The 24378-nt window shown below is 33.7% G+C and overlaps 1 protein-coding gene across 6 annotated transcripts in view; it reads left to right on the forward strand.

The window, feature by feature from the left end:
- The window catches only part of DZIP3 (DAZ interacting zinc finger protein 3), a 104356-nt gene that overhangs the window by 51095 nt on the left and 28883 nt on the right, over positions 1-24378 (forward strand). For 5 of the 6 annotated variants that reach the window (XM_074363088.1, XM_074363099.1, XM_045507183.2 and 2 more), the window contains 6 exons: positions 3510-3586; positions 5257-5874; positions 7708-7740; positions 8793-8962; positions 9767-9811; positions 22270-22295. In XM_074363088.1, coding sequence (XP_074219189.1) covers positions 3510-3586; positions 5257-5874; positions 7708-7740; positions 8793-8962; positions 9767-9811; positions 22270-22295 — 969 coding nt within the window. The remainder of the gene's footprint in view (positions 1-3509; positions 3587-5256; positions 5875-7707; positions 7741-8792; positions 8963-9766; positions 9812-22269; positions 22296-24378) is intronic. The other variant, XM_010970756.3, reaches the window with a different exon arrangement.

Below are 24378 nucleotides of genomic sequence, written 5' to 3' on the forward strand. Positions count from 1 at the left end.
TCTGAACTCCATTATTCTGCAATGAGTATGTTACTTTTGTTTTGACAGGCAATTAACTTCTTTAGATATGAACTGAGAACTTTTTTCCTTGGATGGTGGTTTAAGTCTCAATTCAGATCTTTTTCTTTTACCTGAGCTTCTTCCAGTTCATTCCACACATGTGTGGTTCAGTAGTCCATCAGAGATGTGCCCAGAAAGAATTTGGGGATCTCTTCTCTGACTCTTTCCCTTCTGGGATTCCCCTGCACTCTTCAGCAGCCATGGCTCCATAGCTTCAATTTTCTAGGTCCTTTAGCCAAAGAAATCTTTGTTTTCTACCAGGTTTTACTTAGCCCCAGGCTAAAAGTTCATACTGTCTTCTCCTTTTCTCCTCTGTGCATATACCTCCACAGTGAAGTAGATCTGTCTCTTCCATTCTCTGGTGCATTCAAAGAGTTGCTTTTTGTAATCTGAGTATTATAGTTATTTTTGGGGGGAATACCCCTTGGTAACTAGACCTTATTACCAAAACTGAAAGAGTTACTTCTTGGGGTTTTATGAATGAATGACAAACTGGTTATTTTTTAACATTAAAATGCTTTATTGTTTTCAAAATATGCATAAAGAAAATGTCATAAAATATAAATGCAGAGTTTAAAAAATAATTATGATGCAAACACTCTTGTGGCTCCACCCAAGTCAACAAATAGAATTTTTCCAGCACTCCAGAAGCCCTCACTGTGCCCCTCTCCCTTAAGTCTTCCTCTTCCTAGGTAACGTGTTAAAAGGTATGTAATGGTATCTTACTGAGGTTTTAATTTACATTTGCTTAATTTTCAAAGCTGTTTTTCTATCTTAGATCCTTTGGTGTTCCATGATGAATCTTAGAAATACCTTCTCCAGACTTGTTGCTACGGTTTTGATTGTGTCAAATTTGTAGGTCAATTTGGGGATGATTTACATCTTAGCAATTTTGAGGCCTCCCAGTCATGAAGATGGTATATAGTTAATTTCATTGAATTGGATCTTCTTTGATGTCTCTCAGGAATATTTTGTAGTCTTCCATGTACAATCTTATAAATATTTTATTAGATTATCCATCTTATAGAATTTTTTATGTTTTTGCAAATGATATTTTTTAATTTTCTATTTCTAGTTATTTGTATTATACAGAATTAGTTTGTCTATTGAACTTGTATCCTGTAACTTGGTACTTAATAATTCTAATATCATTTTGTAGATTCTTTGAGGTTTTTCTACAAGTGATTGTATCATCTATACATAAAGACAACTTTATTTCTTTTGCAATCTATATGCTTTTTGTTTATTTTCTTTACTTATTGCACTGGCTAGGTCCTCTAGTACAACGTTGAATACACTGGTGAGAGCAGACATCATTGCCTTTTTCAGATTTTAGAAAGAAGCCCTCACTTTTATACCATTACTATGCTGTTAGCTGTACATTTTTTATGGATACCCTTTTTCAGGTTGAAGAAATGTTTTTTCTCATCCTACATCTCTGAAAATTTTTCTCATGAAAGAATAATGAACTAATGCTTTTCTGTATGCATTGAGATGACTATACGGTATTTTTTTCCTTTTTAATCTGTTAATATGCTGAATGATATTAATTTATTTTCAAATGTTGAATCAACCTTGTTTTCCAGGAATAAATAACAATTGGTCATGATCTATTTATTTTTTCATATTGCTGCTTTTTTTGTTTTTAGTTTTTTTAAGATATAACTAGCATATAACATTGTATAGATTTAGGGTGTAGGGTGTATAACATGATGATCTGATATATGTATGTATTGTGAAATGAGGTTGATTAACATATCCATCACCTCACGTAGTTAACTTTTTTTTTGTGATGAGAACTTTTAAGATCTACTTTCTTAGCAACTTTCAAGTATACAATATAGCACTGTTAACTATAGTCACATACTGTATATTAGATCTGTGATTCGTGTCTTTTGACCTCTTTTTCCATTCCCCAACCCCCATCTCTCCCCCAGCAACCACCAATTTCTCTCTGTTTCTGAGTTAAGGGTATTTTAGCTCCCATGTATAAGTAAGATCATACAGTATTTTTCTTTCTCTGTCTGGCTTATTTTACTTAGCATCATGCCCTTCAGGTTCATTCATGTTACCACAAATGGAAGGATTTCCTTCTTTTTATAGATGAATAGTATTCCATTGTGTGTGTGTGTGTGTGTGTGTGTGTGTGTGTGTCTCTATATATACACACACTACATTTTTAAAAATCCACTCATCCATTAACAGACATATAGGTTGTTTTCCATATCTTGGCTATTATAAATAATGCTGCAATGAACTTGGGGATGTAGATACCTCTTTGGGATAGAGATCTTATTTCCTTTGGATATATGATATATACCCAGAAATTGGATTGCTGGATCAATTCTACTTTTACTTTTTTGAGACACTACCATAGTGTTCCCCCTAGTGACTCTATCAACCAGTAAGAGGTAACATCTCATTGTAGTTTTGTCTTGCATTTTCCTGATGATTGGTGATGTTGAGCACCTTTTCGTATACCTGTTGGTCATTTTATATCTTCTTTGGAAAAATGTCTATTCAGGTCCTTTGCCTATTTTTAGTTGGATTATTTGTTTATTTGCTGTTGAGTTGTGTGGCTTCCTTATATATTTTGGATATTAGCACCTAATCAAATATTTGCAAATACTTTCTTTCATTCTATAGATTGATTTTTCATTTTGTTGATTATTTCTTTCACTGCAGAAGCTTTTTTTTTTTTACTTCATATCATTGCTAATACTTTAGATTGTTAGGGTTGAGCATGTTTTCAATGTAATAGATGGTCGGTAGTGTTATGGTGGTGCTGGAGATAAAGTCAGTTAACAACAACCACCACCATCTCTGTTCTTGTTAAGCTTACATTCTAGTGTTGTCCTTTTTTTTTTTCTTTTAATTTTGTTTTGTGGCAGAATTCATTTCAAAGCCAAACCACAAAATTTTTCACCTATTTCACAGCAGCATGAACTTAGTGTTTAGTCTATTTAATAGATTTTGCTACTTTTCCCCCTCAGTTTTTTTTATAATTACTTGTATTGACACTATGCCAGTTTCTTTCTTTCTCTTTAATCACTAATCATTAAACGAGCTGAGTTTTCTTGGAATAGTTAGTTACTGGTAAGATGATTCTGAAGTGAAGGAGAATCTGGGAGGAGTGCCAGGTTTGCTGGCTTTTTACAATACAAAGATTTATTTTTTTCTGCTACTACACAGCCTTCTTGCAAATAAGCTACCATGTGATTCTTTTTGTATGAAATCTAGCAATATTACTTGCTTGGAATTCCAATGAAAATGGCAATGTAGGGTTGTTATTGTTGGTGGTTTTTATTTGTTCATGTATTTTTCTCCTTTGCTTTTAAATTATTTCCAGGGAGGTGGAGAAGAAAATACTCACTTACTTAGCCATGCTGATACCAGAAATTTTGACTGACTTTGGTATTGACTGTAATTTAATTTTTTTCCAATTGCAGTTATAAAAAGTTGATGTCTCTGAAAATAACTGATACTGATATAAGACCGAAGATGAGTTTAAAATTTAGTAAAAAAGGTATATTTTACTTTTATATGTCTCCTATTGAAAACCTAAAGATTTTGACTTGCTCTGTTAAGTACCATGCTATTAATAACCATGATTTTATTTGTGTTTGTCATTTACTGGGCTTGGGTTTACACTAGCAGGCATCATTTGGTGTAGGCTGGAATTCATAGTCAGAAAGATCAGCAGGTGTATACCTTGCATCATGTAGAGAGGTTTGCTGGGTCTGGTGCGTAGCTTTGACTACACAGTGAGATTGCACTCCAGCTGATGTTCCTGACCAATCCCTCCTCCCTTTTTGCATTCCCTGTTAAAAGAGTAAAATGGAAAGAATGAACATTTTGGGGTCAAGGCCAAGTAGCCTACACTTAGGCACCAGCTCTTCAGGAGTATGCTAGGAAATGCTAGCTGCTCAGCACTGGTACACCTTAAGGGCTCCTGGTCCCGTGGGAGAATAGTCTGGTGGTAGTCCTTCTTGCTAGGGGAATGGATACTCCTGATCTCAGCCAGATTCTTATTTGGAAGCACAGTGAAAACTCCCTGAGTCTTTTGCTTTGTAACCTTGCTTACCTCCACAGTTTTTGTCAAGTATATCAAGCAAGAATATTAATTTAAAAATCTCTTAAAACACAGGATCATGAAGGATAAAATAATGAAGTTGCATTTTATGATGAACACACATGTTTATTTTATATAAAATATACTGTCATATACCAAATTCTTACTACTTTCTAATTCACCTCAGTCTGCTTTCCTCCATTGGAAGTGCTGTTAAACCAGAAAAATACCAGATAGTTCAGTTTCATGCCTATTCCATTTCATTGATGAAATACCTACTTAATCATTAATTTATTTTTTTGTGAGGGTAAGAACAAGAGATTCATTAGATCAGTATGTCTCGAGCTTTAATGTATATTTGGATCATTTGTGATTTTCTTAGAATGTCTGTGCCAATTCAGTATCTCTGGGGTGAGGCCTGAGATTCTGCATTTCTAATAGGCTCCTGTGTGGATGCTGATGCTGCTGGTCAATGGACTACACTTTAAGAAGCAAGACATTAAATTACTTCATGTTTCTTGATAATAGTTCTACATTGTCTAATATGGTAGCCACCAGCCATGTGCGGCTGTTTAAATTTAAACTAATTACAATTAGTGAAAGTTTCAAACTTAGTTCCTTTGTTAGACAAGCAGCAGTTCCAGTGTTCAGTAGCTAGTGGACAGTGACAAGCCAAAACATTTTCATCACAGAAAATTCTATAAGACAATACTGATTAAGGTAAAATATAAGTAAATTTAAGATAAATACTAAGTAAAGTATAATTAAGCACTGGCAATTACCATTCTTGACAGTCTTCAGTTTTCAAAGGCCTAATACTTCTGTGCCATTTGGTGGCCAAACCTCATTTATTTGAACAAAACCCTGAATGGTTGAAAGGCTTCTATAGTGATGAGTCTTTGTGATTACTCTTGTTTGGGAACATACTGTTTTGCTTTGATTTTTTTTAACTGCTAGACAGACAGCAGCATGCTTATTGAGCACTGGCTGTGGCAAAACACTGTATTTACTTCATTCTTTTGAAATAGTGTCTGTCAACAGGAACTTTAGGATGTAATGCAGGAGACCACATAGAAAAAGAGTATTAATGTGGAATCTTTTGACTTCTCAAAATTCATTTTCAGATGAAATGCCTATCTTCAAACTTGATTATAATTATTTCTATCATCTGCTTCATATAATTATTGTTTCTGGTACTGACATTGTTCGGCAAATATTTGATGAGGCTATGCCACCCCCTCTTTTGAGAAAAGAACTTCTTATACACAAGAATGTGCTGGAACCCTACTACAACCATCTTTGGACCAATCACCCTTTGGGTGGAGCATGGCATCTGCTTTATCCCCCAAACAAGGAGCTACCACAATCCAAACAGTTTGACTTATACCTCCTATTAGCTCTCATAAAACATTTGAATGTTTTCCCTGCACCCAAAAAAGGCTGGAATATGGAACCACCATCTTCTGATCTCTCTAAGTCTGCAGACGTCTTGAGGCTATGCAAATACAGGGATATCCTCCTTAGTGAGATTTTGATGAACGGTCTCACTGAGTCACAATTCAATTCAATTTGGAAAAAAGTTTCAGATATTCTTCTGCGCCTTGGGATGAAGCAAGAGGAAATTGACAAAGTGAAGGAGAATCCCATTGAGAATATATCCCTTGATTACCATCAGCTGTCCATCTACCTAGGCATACCAGTACCAGAAATCATCCAGAGGATGTTATCCTGCTATCAACAAGGTACAAAATAATTATTTACTTAAGACAGTAAACTTGCACTGAGTGCTATGTGCCAGACACAATGCTAAAGGCAGGAGATTCAGTGAGCCCACATTCTTGAGAGTAAAGACTCATCAAGAAGCTAATAGAAATTACAGTGCTAGAGATGTTTCCAGAGTACCACAGGAAATCATAGCCTAAGAGAATCCAAAACAGCTTTCTGTAGAATATAATATCTAAGGAGTTATTAAATGATACATAAAAGTTAGCCAAGTGAAGAATTGGAGGATATTTCAGAAGGAAACAAGAACAAAGGTATAGAAACATAAAATATAATACAGGGAACAAAAAAGTTTTGTATAACTGAGGTTAAAGTAGGGGAGACTTCATAGAATACATTCAAGAGGATTTCTTTTGCCATATTGAGGAGTTTATGTTCTCAGAAAGAAACTGTTAAAAGATTTTAAAGTGGAGGCGTTTTATCACTTCTATAAAATTTAAGATGCCTAAGAGCACTGAAACATAGGTACTGTGCGTTTCAAGAATGTCATTTTCAACACCGTGAGTGTGTTTCTCCTTTCTAACTGAACCTTGACTTCTAGTTTAAAAGTTTAGCATCTATCCATTGGCCGTGGGTAATTTAAAAAATCAGATAACATTTATGCAAATGTCTAATGTCAGCAGTGGCCATTCCCAGACATTGTCTATTGTTATGGGAAAGATTTCAGACTTCCTCCTCATATTCCAGGATAGCTTCTCAGCTGTCATTGTGGAAAATGGAGTTGAAGGCATGTACGCTGAAACTCTTGCTGTGCTATTCTAGGTGACTTTTCCTGGTCCCAGTTATTAGTCATACTACTTGGTGAGCAACTGTTGATCACACTGATGCTATTTAAATGTACAGCTTTCTAGGTTTCCAGTGATGGTTGAGCTGGTCCACATTTTTTTCAGAGACAGTTGCTAGGCCCCAATCTCAGTCCTTTTGCTAACTAAGGCTCTGGGATACCATTGTATTTTCCTGCTTATCCTTTAAGAGCTTTCTGTGAACATAAAAGAAGAGGATGCTGAGTTTGATGATAAAAGAAAGTCAGGCAAAAATCCTTGACTAATAAATTGACATAAATTAGAGGCTTTTTAAAACATTTATTAAGATTTTGAATAACAAAAACTCATGAGAATAAAGGGAATATTTGGGAAAGTGCTTTGAGCAATAAATTCAAGGCATTTCAAGCAGTTTTCACTCTGGGGAGTCTAAAGAGCTTATTGGTCGAGTCCCTTTAATAGAAGCTTTCCTAGTATCTCATCTCTTTCCTAGTAGTTATTAAGTTGCAATTTTCATTTGTGTATCTGATTATTTGACTAATATCCATTGTCCCCACTAAATCTCTATGAGGTTGTCTTTTTTTCTTCACTATTCAAACTCTAGACCGTAACAGAGCCAGATACATCATAGATGCTTAATAAATATTAATAGTCAAGGAGAGGGAATGCTGATCAGGATTTTGCTAAAACTTTCAATGGAGGTTTGCTTCATAATTGACTATTATTACTTCATGACCTTAGACTGTAAATTGTAAAAATTTGCTGCTTGGTTTAAAGTGATGCTGTTCTAGGCATTATCTATTATGAACTACCTTTTTTAAAAAAAAAACTTTTCTTTCTCTAATCATGGGTTTATAACCTTTATATTATAATCTAAAGATTATCACCTTGTGGGTGATGCTGGTTATTTACAGTTAGTTATAATATTTATTGGTACAGTGTAAAAATCTTCTGGTTTTTCTTAGTCTCAGTCTGATATTTGTCGATTGCATTTGCAATTGTACATCTAATTTTTTTCTTTATGTATCATAGGAATTGCTCTACAGTCAATAACAGGCAGTCAACGTAAGTATCTTTAAAAACCAAATGCCTAAGTGACCTTTCAACCCAGGATAGCTAAGGGACACCTATAAAATTTTACTTGGTCAGATAAACTGTATGATAAACTGTAACTGTTTGTTATAGGCTTGGAAAAATATACTGTCAAATTACTCCTGGTCAGCTGAATCTAGTATGAGCCTTTTTACTCTGCCTTCGTCTTAGTGCATGTGCCCAGGGTTTACCCTAGCAAAGTATTTTAACTTTTGACACATAGAACACTTCAACAGGCAAAAATGCTGACCTGCTTGCTCTTACCTGTTCATATATGCTACTGTTTAACTTACATAGCTTTTATCTGGTTAACTGTCCATTGTTAGGCTATATCCTTTTTTTGCTGGGTGGCAAGTTGCTAATGTCCTTTTGTGTACTTTTTTTTTTTTTTTTAAATGTAATTCAAATTCTGCAGTTAAAATTTTACTTAACACCATGAGTTTTGTTTGGGGTAAAATATACTTAAGAAGAACACAATGTGGGTTTTTTGGACCATCAGTGGCCAGTCAAATGAAGTCCACATGTTTAGAGATTGAATCTCTGGAGCAGTATCAAGAAGTCACATAAGAGGGGGCTGATACCCTTTAACAACCTTTGGTTATGAAAAAGATGAAAAAAGGAAAAAAAATAGATCTAGCTTTTCCTTCTCTTCTTTACATTACAGATTTATGCCCTAAAATAGTACTTGTTACAATATTATTAGGGTCAATGTCAGGATACTAAAAAACGTAGTATTTGGAATTGATTTAAGATTCTAGATATCTAATATCTAGAGTCTGCTTAAGATAACAGTAAAGTATCTTAGCATTTGAGTTTATGCTGGTTGGTTTTTAGGCTAGTATATGTACATATTATTTGGTCATTGATAAATGGGCATTTCATTTTCATTTAGTATTTGAACAGAGTAAGATGTCTTCTATTTCCATTTCTGGGATGGTGTTTTTGTGGAGTAAGTATATTTATAATAGTGATAAAAGGCTAAAATTGTGTGCATCCAGACTGAGAGTTTTGTTTTTAATGTTTAGGTATTGAAATAGAAGAGTTACAAAATGAGGAAGAAGAACTAAGTCCACCTCTCATGGAGTATAATATAAATGTGAAATCAAACTCTGAAATACACTTAGCAGAAATGAATAAAGATGCGGCATCAATACCCAGTGAATCTTCAACAGAATCTATTAAAGATCTCCAGGAAGTATAAGCTCTCATTAATATTTGAATTAGAAGAACTTAATTAGGGCCTTTAGTTTGTTGCATGTGCTGTCCTTAAAGTATCTCAGACAATCTTAGTTTATATTTATCATAGTGTTAACACAAAGCTTGAATTGGAATGTTTCTTTCCTCAGTACTTTCTTCCATAATCTTTCCTGTGTTAACCATATATTTTGCCAGCATTTATTGAACACTTACTATGTGCCAGGCACTAGGCTAGATTTCTGAACATATTTCTTAATCCAGTAGTGGTGAGAGTGGATGTGGGAGGTTAACAGAAAGCAGAAGAAAGTGTAGTGGGGAATAGAAGGAGAGAGAGAAAGGAAGAAAAACAGGAGTATTTCAATGCTATTTACACAGAGGTAGAATTAAAATCATGTGGAATATACTTCTTTATAGACAAGTGGTAACAGTTATTATGTAGTCTCTAAATTCTTTTTAGGTTTAGCTTTTCATCTTATGGACCTGAATATGTTGTTTTTAAAAATGCCTTCCTCCTTTGTTAGTCTTGCATTGCATGTGTGCAAGTGAGGATCTCTGAGCTCTTTTCCGTAGCCTACTCATTGACGTTATGTCTTGTTCCTTTATATATCAGTGATTTCTCAAGCAGAAGATTGAGATAACATAAAAACTAAAATGAAAATAATTTTCCATAGAATCTAGAAAGAAAATGATCTGTATTAGAAGATAAAAGATCTCAGTAATTAAAGGAAATATATTTTGCAGAATAACCCATTGTGTGTTTTGAACTGCATATTAAATAAGTTATTTATTTCTTATCTGTTAGGTTAAGAGTAAACCAAAGAAAAAGAAAAAGACCAAGAATAAAAAGGTAAGAGGCTGTATTAGTATAATAACAGAGGACTGTCTGATTATGGACACTTAGGTTTAGTATATAGATTTACTGATAGAAGTTAAAATTAGTCCAAGTAGACGTGTAGCACAAATAAATGTTCATAGCTCATTGAATATATCATTATAGAGAAATCTATGTATGTTAGATCCTAAATGATTTAAACTTGTAGCGTGCATTACTCCGCTAAATCATAATTTGTACATTTAAATATACAAATAAAGAAACTGAATTAGTCATTTGGAAATTTTATTGATTTCTGTGTACCACTCTCATTTTTAGTGTCTACTCGGTGTTTTAAAAACAGCTTTTTGTCATATTTCAACAGATAAGTTCAGAAGTGCTTTCCAAAATCTAAGAAATCTTGATTTTTCTCCCTTGTGTCAAAGACTCTGCCATCAGTGCAGTAATGTACAAAAATGGTAGAAATCCAAGAATCTTCTTTTAGGCCTCTTCCTGTTGTTTGAGAGTTGCAAAAAGAACAAGTTACTATCTGTAGCACAGTTTTAGCAAGAACTCTCTTAATAGCTTGGAAAATTACAAGAGAAAATCAGGAGTATTTTTGTATTGACTTAATTTTTTAATTAAGACTAGTATTTTAGAGCAATTTTTTTTGATTCAGAGTAAAATTGAGGGGAATGTACAGAGACTTCCCATACACTGTCTGCCCCCAAACATGCGTAGCCTCTTCAATCAGTATCCCCCAACAGTGTTACACTTGTTACAACTGATGGAATTACATTGACATACCAGAATTACCCAAAGTCCATACTTTGTATTTTGATCAGTCTTGTTGTATATTCCTATGGATTTGGACTCAAGAGTATTTTTTTATTAAGCATATAGCTTACCACTATGCTATGCAAACTTTACTGTGAAAAAATGTTTTTTTCTGTCTTGAAATATATATTTAAAATCTAGATATACTTTGTAGGCTGTATTATAAAACTGAGTGAGAATATTTAGCCAACTGTGGTCTGGTAAGTGCATGTTATTAGTCATTTGGAAGCATACACAAACTTTAATCATAAATGAAATTTTAGACAATGAAAGTAAATTTACAAAATGCTTATTGAGGCCAAGAACAAAATAAAGATTATTTATACTCTAATCTGAGCATAAAATATCAATATTATATTTACATATTATCAAAAGTTATCTTGAAAATTATATTTTTTAAATTTTGTTTTTCAAAACATGAATATGATTTTTTCTTACTTTTAAATAGTCTTATCTAATAAAACACAGCCTGATTCATTAGTTTAGCTGATGTTTTTTATTTTTGACAAAACATTAGTAAGTCCCAGGTCTAATACATAACGCTGACCAAGTAAATCTACAACTTTCAGATCACAAATCTATGCTCCAAGGGTATATGTCTCTTCCATATTTCCAAAAGATTAAAATATGGTAGTACTCAGATTCTCAATTTTAGCTAAATGGAAAGCCCCTCTGTGTCACATTAAACAGGGAATAAACACAAGTGGAAATAAATGTAAACACCACTTAAAATGTATATACAAGTAATATTAAAAAATTCTTATTAAAGCCAGTAAACTATTTTTAGGTTTTGTTTTTAGTGTTGTTTTTTCCCTTTTTCAGTTCTATTAGGTAGGATTATTCCAGTTTGACTGCACATACACATTATATTGCATGTAAATATATATATATACGGTATACTGCATTTTTTTTTAGTTTACGTATATGTACTGATTATTGTTTCTAAGAACAGATTAGAGCTTTAGATTTTTAAGCTTACATAGTTATCAAAGGAATAAAGCCAACTACAAAATAAGAATCAACAAAATGCAGTAATCTAATCATAAAGGACAGTCAAATGTGCTTATACATATTCAAGAAATCAATCATCTTTGTTGTAAGTAATAAGTAGTTCATTTGTGTCATTATTATTATTGTTATTTTTTAGATTCCTCATATAAATGATGTCATATGGTATTTTCCTTTCTCTTTCTGGCCCACTTCGCTTAGAATGACAATCTTCAGGTCCATCCATATTGCTGCAAATGGAATTATTTTATTCTGTTATATGGCTGAGTAGTGTTCCATTGTATATATGTACCACATCTTCTTTATCCAGTCATCTGTTGATGGACATTTGGGTTGTTTCCATGTCTTGGCTATTGTAAATAGTGCTGATATGAACATTGGGGTGCATGTGTCTTTTTGAATTTTATTTTTCTCTGGATATATGCCCAGGACTGGGATTGCTGGATCACATGGTAAGTCTATTTTCAGTTTTTTAAGGAACCTCTATACTGTCCTCCACAGTGGCTGCACCAATCTACACTCCCACCAACAGTGTAGGAGGGTTCCCTTTTCTCCACACCCTCTCCAGCATCTATCATCTGTAGACTTTTCAATGATGGCCATTCGGGCTGGTGTGAGGTAATATCTCATTGTAGTTTTGGTCTGCATTTCTCTTACAATTAGCAATGCTGAGCATTTTTTCATGTGCCTATTGGCCATTTGTATGTCTTCACTGGAGAATTGCTTGTTTAGGTCTTCTGCCTATTTTTGGATTGTGTTGCTTGTTTCTTTTATATTAAGGTGTGTGAACTGTTTATATATTTTGGAAATTTGTCCTTTGTCAGTCACATCATTTACAAATATTTTCTCCCATTCTGTAGGTTATCTTTTCATTTCGTTGATGGTATCCTTAGCTGTGCAAAAGCTTTTAAGTTTAATTAGATCCCATTTGTTTATTTTTGCTTTTATTTCCATTACTCCAGGAGCTAGTTCAGAAAATATATTGCTGTAATGTATGTCCACGAGTGTTCTGCCCATGTTTTCCTCTAGGAATTTTATAGTATCTCATCTTACATTTAGGTCTTTAGTCCATTTTGAGTTTATTTTTGTACATGGTGTTAGAGAGTGTTCTAATTTCAGTCTTTTACAGGTAGCTGTCTGGTTTTCCCAGCACTACTTATTGAAGAGACTATCTTTTCTCCATTGTATATTCTTGCCTCCTTTGTTGTAGATTAATTGACCATATATGCGTGGGTTTATTTCTGGACTTTCTATCCTGTTCCATTGATCTACATGTCTGTTTTTGTGCCAGTACCATACTATTTTGATTACCACAGCGTTGTAGTATAGTCTGAAGTCAAGGAGCATGATTCCCCCAGCTCCATTCTTCTTTTTCAAGATTGTTTTGGCTATTCACGGTCTCCTGTGTTTCCATACAAATTTTAACATTTTTTTGTTCCAGCTCTGTGAAGAATGTTGTTGGTAACTTGATAGGGACTGCATTGAATCTGTAAATTGCCTTGGGCAGTATGGCCATTTTAACAGTATTGATTCTTCCAATCCAAGAACATGGTATATCTTTCCATTAGTTTATGTAGTCTTCAATTTCCTTCATCAGTGTCTTACAGTTTTTGGCATACAGGTCTTTTGCCTCCTTAGGTATGTTTATTCCTAGGTGTTTTGTTCTTTTTGGCACAATGGTAAATTGTATCGTTTCCTTAATTTCCCTTTCTGCTATTTCATTGTTAGTGTATAGAAATGCAACTGATTGCTGTATATTAATTTTGTATCCTGCAACTTTACTATATTCATTGATGAGTTCTAGTAGTTTTCTGGTTGCTTCTTAGGGTTTTCTATGTATAGTTTCACGTCAGCTGCAAACAGTGACAATTTTACTTCTTCGTTTCCAATTTGGATTCCTGTTGTTTCTTTTTCTTCTCTGATTGCTATGGCTAAGATTTCCAAAAATATGTTGAAAATAAAAGTGATGACAGTGGACATCCTTGTCTTGTTCCTGATCTTAAAGGGAATGCTTTCAGCTTTTCCCCATTGAGTATGATGTTGGCTGTGGGTTTGTCATATATGGACTTTATTATGTTGAGGTATGTTCCATCTATGCCCACTTTCTGGAGAGTTTTGATCATAAATGGATGTTGGATTTTATCAAAACCTTTTTCTGCATCTATTAAAAGTATTATACTGTTTTTATTCTTCAATTTGTTAATGTGGTATATCATGTTGATTGATTTGCATGTATTGAAAAATCCCTGCATCCCTGGGATAAATCCCACTTGATCATGGTGTATGATCCTTTTAATGCGTTTTTGGAGTCGATTTGCTAGTGTTTTGTTGAGGATTCTTGCATCTATATTCATAAGTAATATTGGCCTGTAATTTTCTTTTTTTGTGATATCCTTGTCTGGTTTTGGTATCAGGGTGATGATGACCTCATAGAAGAAGTTTGGAAGTGTTCCTTCCTCTGCAAAGTTTTGGAATGGTTTCAGAAGGATAGGTGTTAACTCTTTCAGCTTTTGGTAGAATTCACCTGTGAAGCTATCTGGTCCTGGACTTTTGTTTGTTGGGAGTTTTTAATTACTGATTCAATTTCAGTACTGGTAATTGGTCTACTCATATTGTCTATTTCTTCCTGGTTTAGTCTAGGCATATTGTACCTTTCTAAGAAATTGCCCATTTCTTCTGCATTGTCATTTTTGCTGGCATATAGTTGATCATAGTATCCTCTTGTGATCCCCTGTATTTCTGTGATGTCAGTTGTAACTTCTTTTTCATTTCTGATTTTATTAATCTGAGCCCTCTCCCTTTTTTTCTTGATGAGTCTGACTAAAGGCTTATCAATTTTGTTTATCTTTTCAAGGAACTAGTTTTTAGTTTCATTGATCTTTTCTATTGTTTTTTTAGTCTCTATTTCATTTATTTCTGCTCTAATCTTTATGATTTCTTTTCTTCTACTAACTTTGGGGTTTGTTTGTTCTTCTTTCTCTAACTTCTTTAGGTATAATGTTAGGTTGTTTACTTGAGATTTTTCTTACTTCCTTAGGTAGACTTGTATCGCTATAAAATTCCCTCTGAGAACTGCTTTTACTGCATGCCAGAGGTTTTGGATTATTGTGTTTTCGTTTTCATTTGTCCCAAAGTATTTTTTGATTTCCTCTTTGATTTCTTCTGTGATCTCCTGGTTGTGTAGTAGCATGTTGTTTAGCCTCCATGTGTTTGCAGTTTTTTTCTTGTAGTTGATTTCTAACCTAATAGCATTGTGGTCTGAAAAGATGCTTGGTACAATTTCAGTTTTCTTAAATTTGCTGAGGCTAGCTTTGTGGGCCAGCATGTGATCGTTTCTGGAGAATGTTCCATGTGTACCTGAAAAGAATGTGTATTCTGTTGTTTTGGGGTAGAATGCTCTATAGATATCAGTTAGGTCCATCTGGTCTAATGTGTTATTTCAGGCCTGTATTTCCTTATTGATTTTCTGGCCTGATGATGAATTTTTAGGTTTTTTAAAATACCTTAAGTTTTTTTTTCCAATTTATTTTATTGAAAAAATGTAGAGATACTTTGAAAATAAAGTAATTTTATCTTGATTAAATTTGGATGTTGGAAGAGAGATGTTGTATCATATGTCTAAATTATAAAGTATAGAACCTGAAGAATGCTGAAACTTTTTCATATAACTATTTCATACTGACTAGTCCTATTCATATACTTTATTAGTGTTATAGGTGCAAAAAATTGTCTAGTGTAGTGTAAGCAACCAATTATAAAAAGCTGAGTCAATCAAATTCTCTAATCAAAAGCTCTCATCCTGAAAAATTCTAGCATATAGAAGTTTGCTTGTGTTATGTAGAGTGACTACAAAGTCCTTATTCCTGAAATTTTGTCCTTTCTTAATTATTTGATTTACATCATCTCTACTTAACAATAGTTGAAGTTCCAAAAACACCTATCAGGGATTTCCTGGACAAAGATGGTGAAAAAGTAGAATGTGTGTAGCAAACAGAGGGAACTGTACAAATAACTACTAACTAGCGTGTATAGAGATTTTTGTAGGTACTCTATATGCTCCCTTTCTTCAGTTAGGAATTTAATATGTTCAAATTGCAAATAACTCTTTTGGTAGTTAATTAGTTCTTTCTTTCCAGTTCCATAGCCAGGGAAACTGAGGGTTAGGAATAGAAAAGGAAGGTAAAGCAGATGGCAGAAGAATAGAAGGCTTTGTGATGAAGCCTTGGGGAATAAAAGAAATACAGCAGGAGAAAAATCAAGCTCTTCAAAGTGCATATCCTCTCTAAAGAAGGGAAGTTGCAGAAATGCATATAAGACAGGCTGATAGTTGGGTTGGCATGAAGTTATCCTGGAAAGATCTAAAAAGGAGTTTCAGAAGTACAAGTATCCCCCGTTTTTCAAAATTCACTTTATACCACTTTGCTTTTATGGAAGACCTACATTATTATCTGTTTGTGCTAAGCAAAATACTTGTGCTAACCCAAGCAAGTCTGTTAGCACCATTTTCCCAACAGCATTTGCTCACTTCATGTTTCTTTGTCACATCTTGGTAATTGCAATATTTCAGACTTTTTCATTATTATTATTTTGTTATGACAGTCTGTGATCAGTTTTTTTGGGGGGGATGTAGTTGATTTACAGTATTATGTTTCAGGTATACAACTTAGTGATTCAGAAATTTTAAAGATACTCCAAAGTTATTATGAAATATTGGCAATTTTCCCTGCACTATACAATATATCTTGTAGCTTATTTTATACATAGTAGTTTGTACCTCTTAATCCCCTACCTTTATAATGCCCCTCACTCATACCCTCTCCCCATTGGTAACCTCCAGTTTGTTCTTTATATCTTTGAGTCTGTTTCTCTTTTGTTATATCCATTCATTTTATTTTTTAGATTCCACATATAAGTGATAACATAGAGTATTTGTCTTCATCTGTCTGACTTATTTCACTAAGCATAATATTCTCTAGGTCCATTCATGTTGTTGTAGGTAGCAAAATCTTATTTTTTAAGGCTGAGTAATATTCCATTGTGTATATATACCATATCTTATTTATCCATTCATCTGTTGATGGACACTTAGGTTTCTTCCTATCTTGGCTATTGTAAATAATACTGTTATTAACATTGGGGTGCTTGTATCTTTTCAAATTTGTTTTTTCATTTTCTTTAAATATATATTCAAGAATGTATTTGCTGGATCATATAGTAGTTGAATTTTTAGTTTCTTGGGGAACCTCTTTTCTGTTTTCCATAATGGCTGCACCTTGCATTCCCACCAATAGTGTACACACCACCTTTTCTCCATATCCTTGCTGACATTTGTGGTCTTTTTGATGATAGCCATTCTGACAGATGTGAGGTGATATCTAATTGTGGTTTTGATTTGGTAACCTGATGATTAGCAGTGTTGAGCATCTTTTCATTTGCCTCATGGCTGTCTGTATGTCTTCTTTGGGAAAATGTGTATTCAGGTCTTCTGCCCATTTATAAATGGGCTGTTTAGGTGTGGGGTTTTTTTTGTTGTTTTTTTTTTGTTTTTTTTTTTGATATTGGGTTGTATGAACTGTTTATTTTGGATATTAACCTCTTATCATTCATATCATTTGTAAATATTTTGTCTCATTCAGTAAGTTGTCTTTTCACTTTGTCAATGGTTTCATTTGCAGTGAAAAAGCTTTTAAATTTAATTAGGTCCCATTTGTTTATTTTTGCTCTTGTTTCCTTTGCCTTAGGAGACAAATCAAAAAAAAATATTGCCACAATTTATGTCAAAGAGTGTTCTGCCTATATTTTCTTCTAGGAGTTTTATGGTTTCTGGTCTTACCTTTAGGTCTACAATCCATTTTGAGTTTATTTTTGTATATGATGTGAGAGAATGATTTCATTCTTTCACATGTAACTGTCCAGTTTTCCCTAGCACTACCTGTTGAAGAGACTGTCTTTTCCTCATTGTATATTCTTGCCTCCTTTGTCATAGATTAATGGACCATAAGTGTGTGGATTTATTTCTGAGCTCTCTATTCTGTTCCATTGATCTGTGTGTCTATTTTTGTGCCATTACCATATTGTTTTGATTACTGTAGCTTTGCAGTACAATCTGAAGTCAAGGAGCATGATACCTCCAGCTATGTTCTTTCTCAGCAATTCTTTGGCTATTCAGGGTCTTTGAATTTCCATACACATTTTAGAATTATTTTTCTAGCTCTCTGAAAAATACCATTGTTATTTTGATAGGGATTGTATTGAATCTGTAAATTGATTTGAGTTGTATGGTCAGTTTAACATTAATTCTTCCAAATCATGTACATGATATATCTGTCTATCTCTTTGTGTTGTCTTCAATGTATTTCATCAGTGTCTTATGGCTTTCCAAGTAGAGGTCTTTTACCTTCTTGTATTTATTCCTAGGTATCTTTTCTTTTTGATGTGATGGTAAATGGGATTATTTTCTTAATTTCTCTTTCTGATAGTTCCCTGTTAGTATATAGAAATGCAACAGATTTCTTTATATTAATTTTGTATCCTGTGACTTTACCAAATTCATTGATGAGCCCTAGTAGTTTTCTGGTGACATTTTAAGGATTTTCTATATATAGTATCATGTCATCTATAAACAATGACAGTTTTACTTCTTCCTTTCCAATTTGGAATCCTTTTATTTATTTATTTTTCTTGTCTGTGTCTAGGACTCCTAATACTATGTTGAATAGAAGTGGCAAGAGTGGGCATCCTTGTCTTGTTCCTGATTTTAGAGGAAAAGATTTCAGCTTTTCACGATTGAGTATGATGTTAGCTGTGGACTTATTATATATGGCTTTTATTATGTTGGGTATGTTCCCTCTACATCCACTTTATGGAGATTTTATCATAAATGGATGTTGAATTTTGTCAAAAGCTTTCTCTGCATCTATTGAGATGATCATGTGATTTTTATTCTTCAATTTGTTAATGTGGTTTATCACAATGATTGATTTGTGGATTTTGAACCATCCTTGCATCCCTGAGATAAATCCCACTTGAAGTGATCAGTGATTTTTGATGTTAGTATTATAATTGTTTTGGGATGCTACAAATAATGCCCATTGAAGATGATGACCTTAAACAATAAATGTTTGTGTTCTGACTGCTCCACTGATCAGCCTTTCCCTCATCACTCTCCCTTTCCTCAGACTTCCTTATTCTCTGAGATCTCAGCAATAATATTGCAGTAGACCAGTTAATAACCCTATCTTGGTCTCTAAATGATCAAGTGAAAGGAAGAGTTGCAGGTCTCTCACTTTAAATCAAAAGCTAGAAATGACTAAGATTAGTGAGGAAGGCATGTTGAAAGTTGGGATAGGCTGAAAGCTAGGCCTCTTGTGCCAAACAGTTAGCCAAGTTGTGAATGCAAAGGAAAAATTCTTGAAGGAAATTAAAAGTGCTACTCCAGTGAACACAGGAATATTAAGAAAGCAAAATAGCCTTATTGCTGATAAAGAGAAAATGTAAGTGTTTTGGATAGAAGATTAAACCAGCCACAATGTTCCCTTAAGCCAAAGCCAAATCTGGAGCAAGGCCCTAACTCTTCTCAATTCTGTGAAGGGTGAGGAAGCTGCAGAAGAAATGTTTGAAGCTGGCAGAGGTTGGTTCATATGGTTTAAGGAAAGAAGCCATCTCTATAACATCAGAGTACAAGGTGAAGTAGCAAGTGCTGATGTACAAGCTGTGGGAAGTTATCCAGAAGACTGAGTTAATATACTTAATGAAAGTGACTATACTAAACAGATTTTCAACTTAGACAAAACATCCTTCTATTGGAAGAACATGCTAGCTAGGGCTTTCATAAGCTAGAGAGGAGAAGTAATACCCGGCTTGAAAACTGTGAAGCACAGGCTGACTTTCTTGCTGGGGGCTAGTGCAGCTAGCAACTTAGATTTTAAGTTGAAGCCAGTGCTTATTTACCATTCTGAAAATTGTAGGACCTTTAAGAATTCTGCCAAATCAAATCTGTATGTACTTTAGAAATGGAATAACGAAGCCTGGGTGACAGCACATCTGTTTACAGCATGGTTTCCTAATTATTAATTTTAAGACCACTGTTGAGACCTACCACTCAGAAAAAAAAAGATTCCTTTCAAAATATTACTGCTCATTGACAGTGCACCTGGTCACCCAAAAGCTCTGATGGAGATGGACAGTGAAATTCATGTTGTTTTCATGCCTGCTAACACAGTATCCATTCTGCAGCCCATGGACGAATGAATCATTTCAATTTTCAAGTCTTATTATTTAGTACATTTTATGAGGCTGCAGTTGCCATAGATAGTGATTCCATTGATGTCTGGGCAAAGTCAATTGAAAACCTTCTTGAAAGGATTCACATTTTTAGATGCCATTAAGGATATTCATAATTCATGGGAAGAGGTCAAAATACCAGCATTAACAGAAGCTTAGAAGAAGTTGATTCCAATCCTTGTGGATGACACTGAGGGGAGTAAGACCTTCCATGGTGGAAGTAATTGCAGATGTGGTGAAAACAGCAAGAGAACTAGAAATTGAGGTACAGCCTGAAGATGTGACTGAAGTGCACTCATGATAAAAATTTAATGGTTGAGGATTTACTTCTTACAGATGAACAAAGAAAATGTTTTCTTTAGATGGGATCTACTCCTGGTGGCAATGCTGTAAAGACTGTTGAAATGACAACAAAGGATTTAGTTTAATAAACTTAGTTGATAAAGCAGCGGCAGTATTTGAGAGGATTGATTCCAGTTTGAAAGAATTTCTGCTGGGGGTAAAATGCTATCAAACAGCATTGCATGCTACAGAGAAATCATCCTTGAAAGGAAGAAACATTCAATGTGACAAACTTCATTGTTGTCTTATTTTAAGAAATTGCTATAGCCACTGCAGCCTTCAGCAACCAGCACCCTGATTAGTCAGCAGCCATCAACACTGAGGCAAGACCATCTACCAAAAAAAAGGGTAATGATTTGCTGAAGGCTTAGATGATGGTTAGCATTTTTTAGCAATAAAGTATCTTTAAATTAAGATATGCACATTGTTTTTATAGACATATGCTACATTGCACACTTAATAACCTGCAGTATAGTGTAAGCATAACTTTTATATATGCTGGGAAACCAAAAACTTTGTGTGACTTGCTCTATTGCAAAATTTACCTTATTGAGGTAGTCTGGAACCAAAACGTCAGTGCCTCTAAGGTATGCCTGTAATTGTTTCTTTGCTTTGGCCATTTCGGCTTATGAAAGTTTTCATAGGAATGCTCTACTTTTGGATAGCGGGGCAACTTATACATAACTATACTAGATATGTTCATTATGGACTACCAAATATCTTGTCAACTCAGTTATTCAGGTACACTGGAACCAAGGAAGGAGTTGATAATTCAAAATTGTAGAATCAAGTTGGCACTGGCCATTGATCAGTGAAATGCAAAAATCCTCTTAGTATACAGACAATAAAGGAAAACAAATATATAAGTACATCATGGAATCTGTGGAGAAGGAGACCTGAAGTTTCTTGTAAACAAGAGTAGTAGAAATTAATACTGTAATTTATATGAGAGTAACTGATACTTTTAATAAAAGGGTGATATATAAGAGTAATGCTCAATTAAATATGTGTTAAGTGTCACTGATATTACCTGTATTTAATAGATTGCCTTTATAGGTTTATTTTAATGAAAATAAAATTTAGGGCTTTTTAACATTTTCTCCCAATTGTGATCTCCATAACATGTTTTCTTCTATAAGATTCTTAATGTATCAGTCTGCTTTCTCTTTACATGTAAATTTTCAAGAACTCTTGTAATTAGTATAGGATTCCATAAATGAGAATTATATGTACCCTGTCTTGGGATGTAACAATAGGTAAAAACTCAGCCACAGCACTCACTTCCAATATCTGAATAAATGATTTTCATGTTTTGTTTCATGACTCAGTGGTAGATTACAGAATCAATTTGGTGGGTCACAACTACCATTTTTAAAAAGGAAATAGAATTAGTATGAAAAAAAAATTCCAGAGTTTATCATGTATTGTTTTAGTCAGTTTGGGCTGCTATAGCAAACTACCATAGACTGGGTGACTTAAACAACAAACATTTATTTTTCACAGTTCTGGAGGCTAGGAAATTCACGATCAAGGTGCCAGCAGATCAGTGTCTGGTGAAGGACCTCTTAGTTTGCAGACAGCTACCTTCTTGCTGTATCATCACATGGTGGAGAAAGAGAGTGAGCCAGCGCCTATAAGTGAGCAAGCTAGCTCTCTGTGTAATGGCACTGATCCCATCATGAGGACTCCATAACCTCATCTAAACCTAATTACATCCCAGTGGCCATACCTCCAACTACCATCACATCAGGGGTTAGGGTTTCAACATAAGAATTTTGGAGGCACGCAAACATGCAGTCCCTAACACATGTAATATGGGTATGGTTTATTTCATGGAACTTATATTTTAGTTTTATGCTTATGTATAAAGATATACATGTAAGTGCATTTAAATCATGATTTAAAATGTGCTTATTTTGGTTGTGGTTAGAAAGCTTGAGAAACACTGACATAAATGCAGTCAGATCACTACGCTGTATTAACATAGTTGATAGAGAGTACTAATTCTTGATGTTATTTTTCAGAATAAGGAATCAAAAGAAGAGCACATGTAAGTATTAGTTTATTTAATTTTTAAATTTTTCTTTGTAGTTTCAAAGTGTGCTTTGCCAGTATGACACAGCCTTGCTTTGGAAATTGTTCTCACTAAGAGAAGAAAGTTTTTTGTCCTAATAAGTTGTCAAGTTTTTATTTAAAGTGACAAAAGTTTAAATTATCATTTACTTTGGGAGAATAGGATCCCTCGCCATTTTTCCATAAGGTTACTCAAGTCATTCAATGCTAACTGCTTTATTCAAGGACTAATTTGGGTCTAGCATAAAATGTTTTTAAAATATAGTCTAAACTGTAGTTAACCAAATATAGACTAAATAAGACTTAACCTTAAAGACAGATTATTGTTTGTCCCAATGACCTCTTTTACAAGAGTTTGATTTGGTTTGGTTTGTTTAATTAACCTGAGGTGTTTTTGTTTTTAAAATCGCAGTTGTTAACAGTGAATTTTGAACCTTTACTGGAAACCTCTCAATGTCTAAAAATCACTGTGAGCTATATTCTACAACCATATGATTGATGACAGTGTAGTAGAGGAAGGAAGTAGGGGAGATACTACATGAAGAGATCATTACACCCACCAAAATGTTTGTTAACTGAAAATTACTGACTTTAGGAAATTCACTGTGAGGTCATAACTTAAGATATCTTTAAAATGTTAACAAGAACATAGTTTGTTAACTTTAAAGCTATCACTTGTGGTTGACATTTTCTCATTGTTAATGGACATGATCCATTTAAAGTTAATAGTTGATCATCCAAGATGGGTTTTCACCTTCTGTGTCAACGACTTGAGCCACTAAAGCAATAATTTGTGTGTGTGTGTCTGTTCATTTGTTTGTGTCAGGCTATGTCTAGATAGTATAAAAATAACTTATTTAAGAATGTGCAGCATTATCAGTCATTTGCTCACTCTGACTACAGTGTAGACCCAAACCTGGATGATCATCAAATCATCCAGGGAGCTTTGTTTTCAAATGAGAATTTTCAAGCATACACAAAAGTAAAGAATAATATGTCTACATTAGTATATATTTATCATCCTGATTCAACAATTATCACTATTTTCCACATTTGCTTCATTCTTCCCTTAACATTTTGTTCTTTTTTTTTTTTTTTTTTTTAGCATTTTTCAGTGTCAAACATCATATAACTTTACTCTGCATGCTTTGGTTTGCATCTCTTATTAATAGAAATATTTTCTTGTGTTATCACAATATTATTATCATACTTTAAAAAGTTAGGAATAATCTTTTGAGGCCTTTCAAAAATATAAATTCATAGTTTTAGAGGCATAGGGGTGTCAGGGAAAATGTAATTTTTAAAAAGATCTTTAAGTAATTTGAAAACTAACTGTGTTTTGGAACTAGTGGTCTACGTAAGCAATTGATTTCATTGAACTTTCCAAAATGTTTGAGTCAGTCTAGGATACCAGAGTGATACCTGATGACTGTTTTATAGTGTTTTACAAGTTACTGTATAAGCATTAGATGTCATTTTTTCAAGGTCTCAGTGACCGAAAATAAGTGATAATGTATCAGAGTTATCTATTTTCTTTCTGTTCACTAAAAAATTAAGTAATTTGTATCATGCTATAGATGAAAGTACTATTTCTTGTTACTATTTATTCAGTGGCATTAGGAAGGAAATTCATAGCTACTAAATAGTAGGCCAACTGAAAGGATAGTAGCATACATTTAAATTTTAGACATACGTATAAAAATGAGTTAATTGCCATTATACATGTAATATTTTCGTTCTTTTTTCAATGATTCCTAGTTAGTGAAATTCATTATCACTGCAGTTTTTTTTTTAAGTGCTATTACAAAAGAAACCTCCATTTTAAATCTACTTTATGTCACTAGTCGCAGCCCTCTACTTAAATGTACACTGGACCTAAGAACTGAAGTTAATTAAACCAACCTGCTTGTCAAGAATGATAAAATAATATAACAGACATGGAAATGTTTGTCCATACTTCTCAAATTATTGTTTCTCAAAGTAACTGATGTTAATAGTTGTAATTTGAAAAATGAACTCCGTGGTTTCATAATTCTTGAAAACCCTGGGATGAACATAAT

The sequence above is a fragment of the Camelus bactrianus genome, chromosome 1, assembly GCF_048773025.1.
Source record: "Camelus bactrianus isolate YW-2024 breed Bactrian camel chromosome 1, ASM4877302v1, whole genome shotgun sequence".
NCBI classification, from domain to species: Eukaryota; Metazoa; Chordata; class Mammalia; order Artiodactyla; family Camelidae; genus Camelus; species Camelus bactrianus.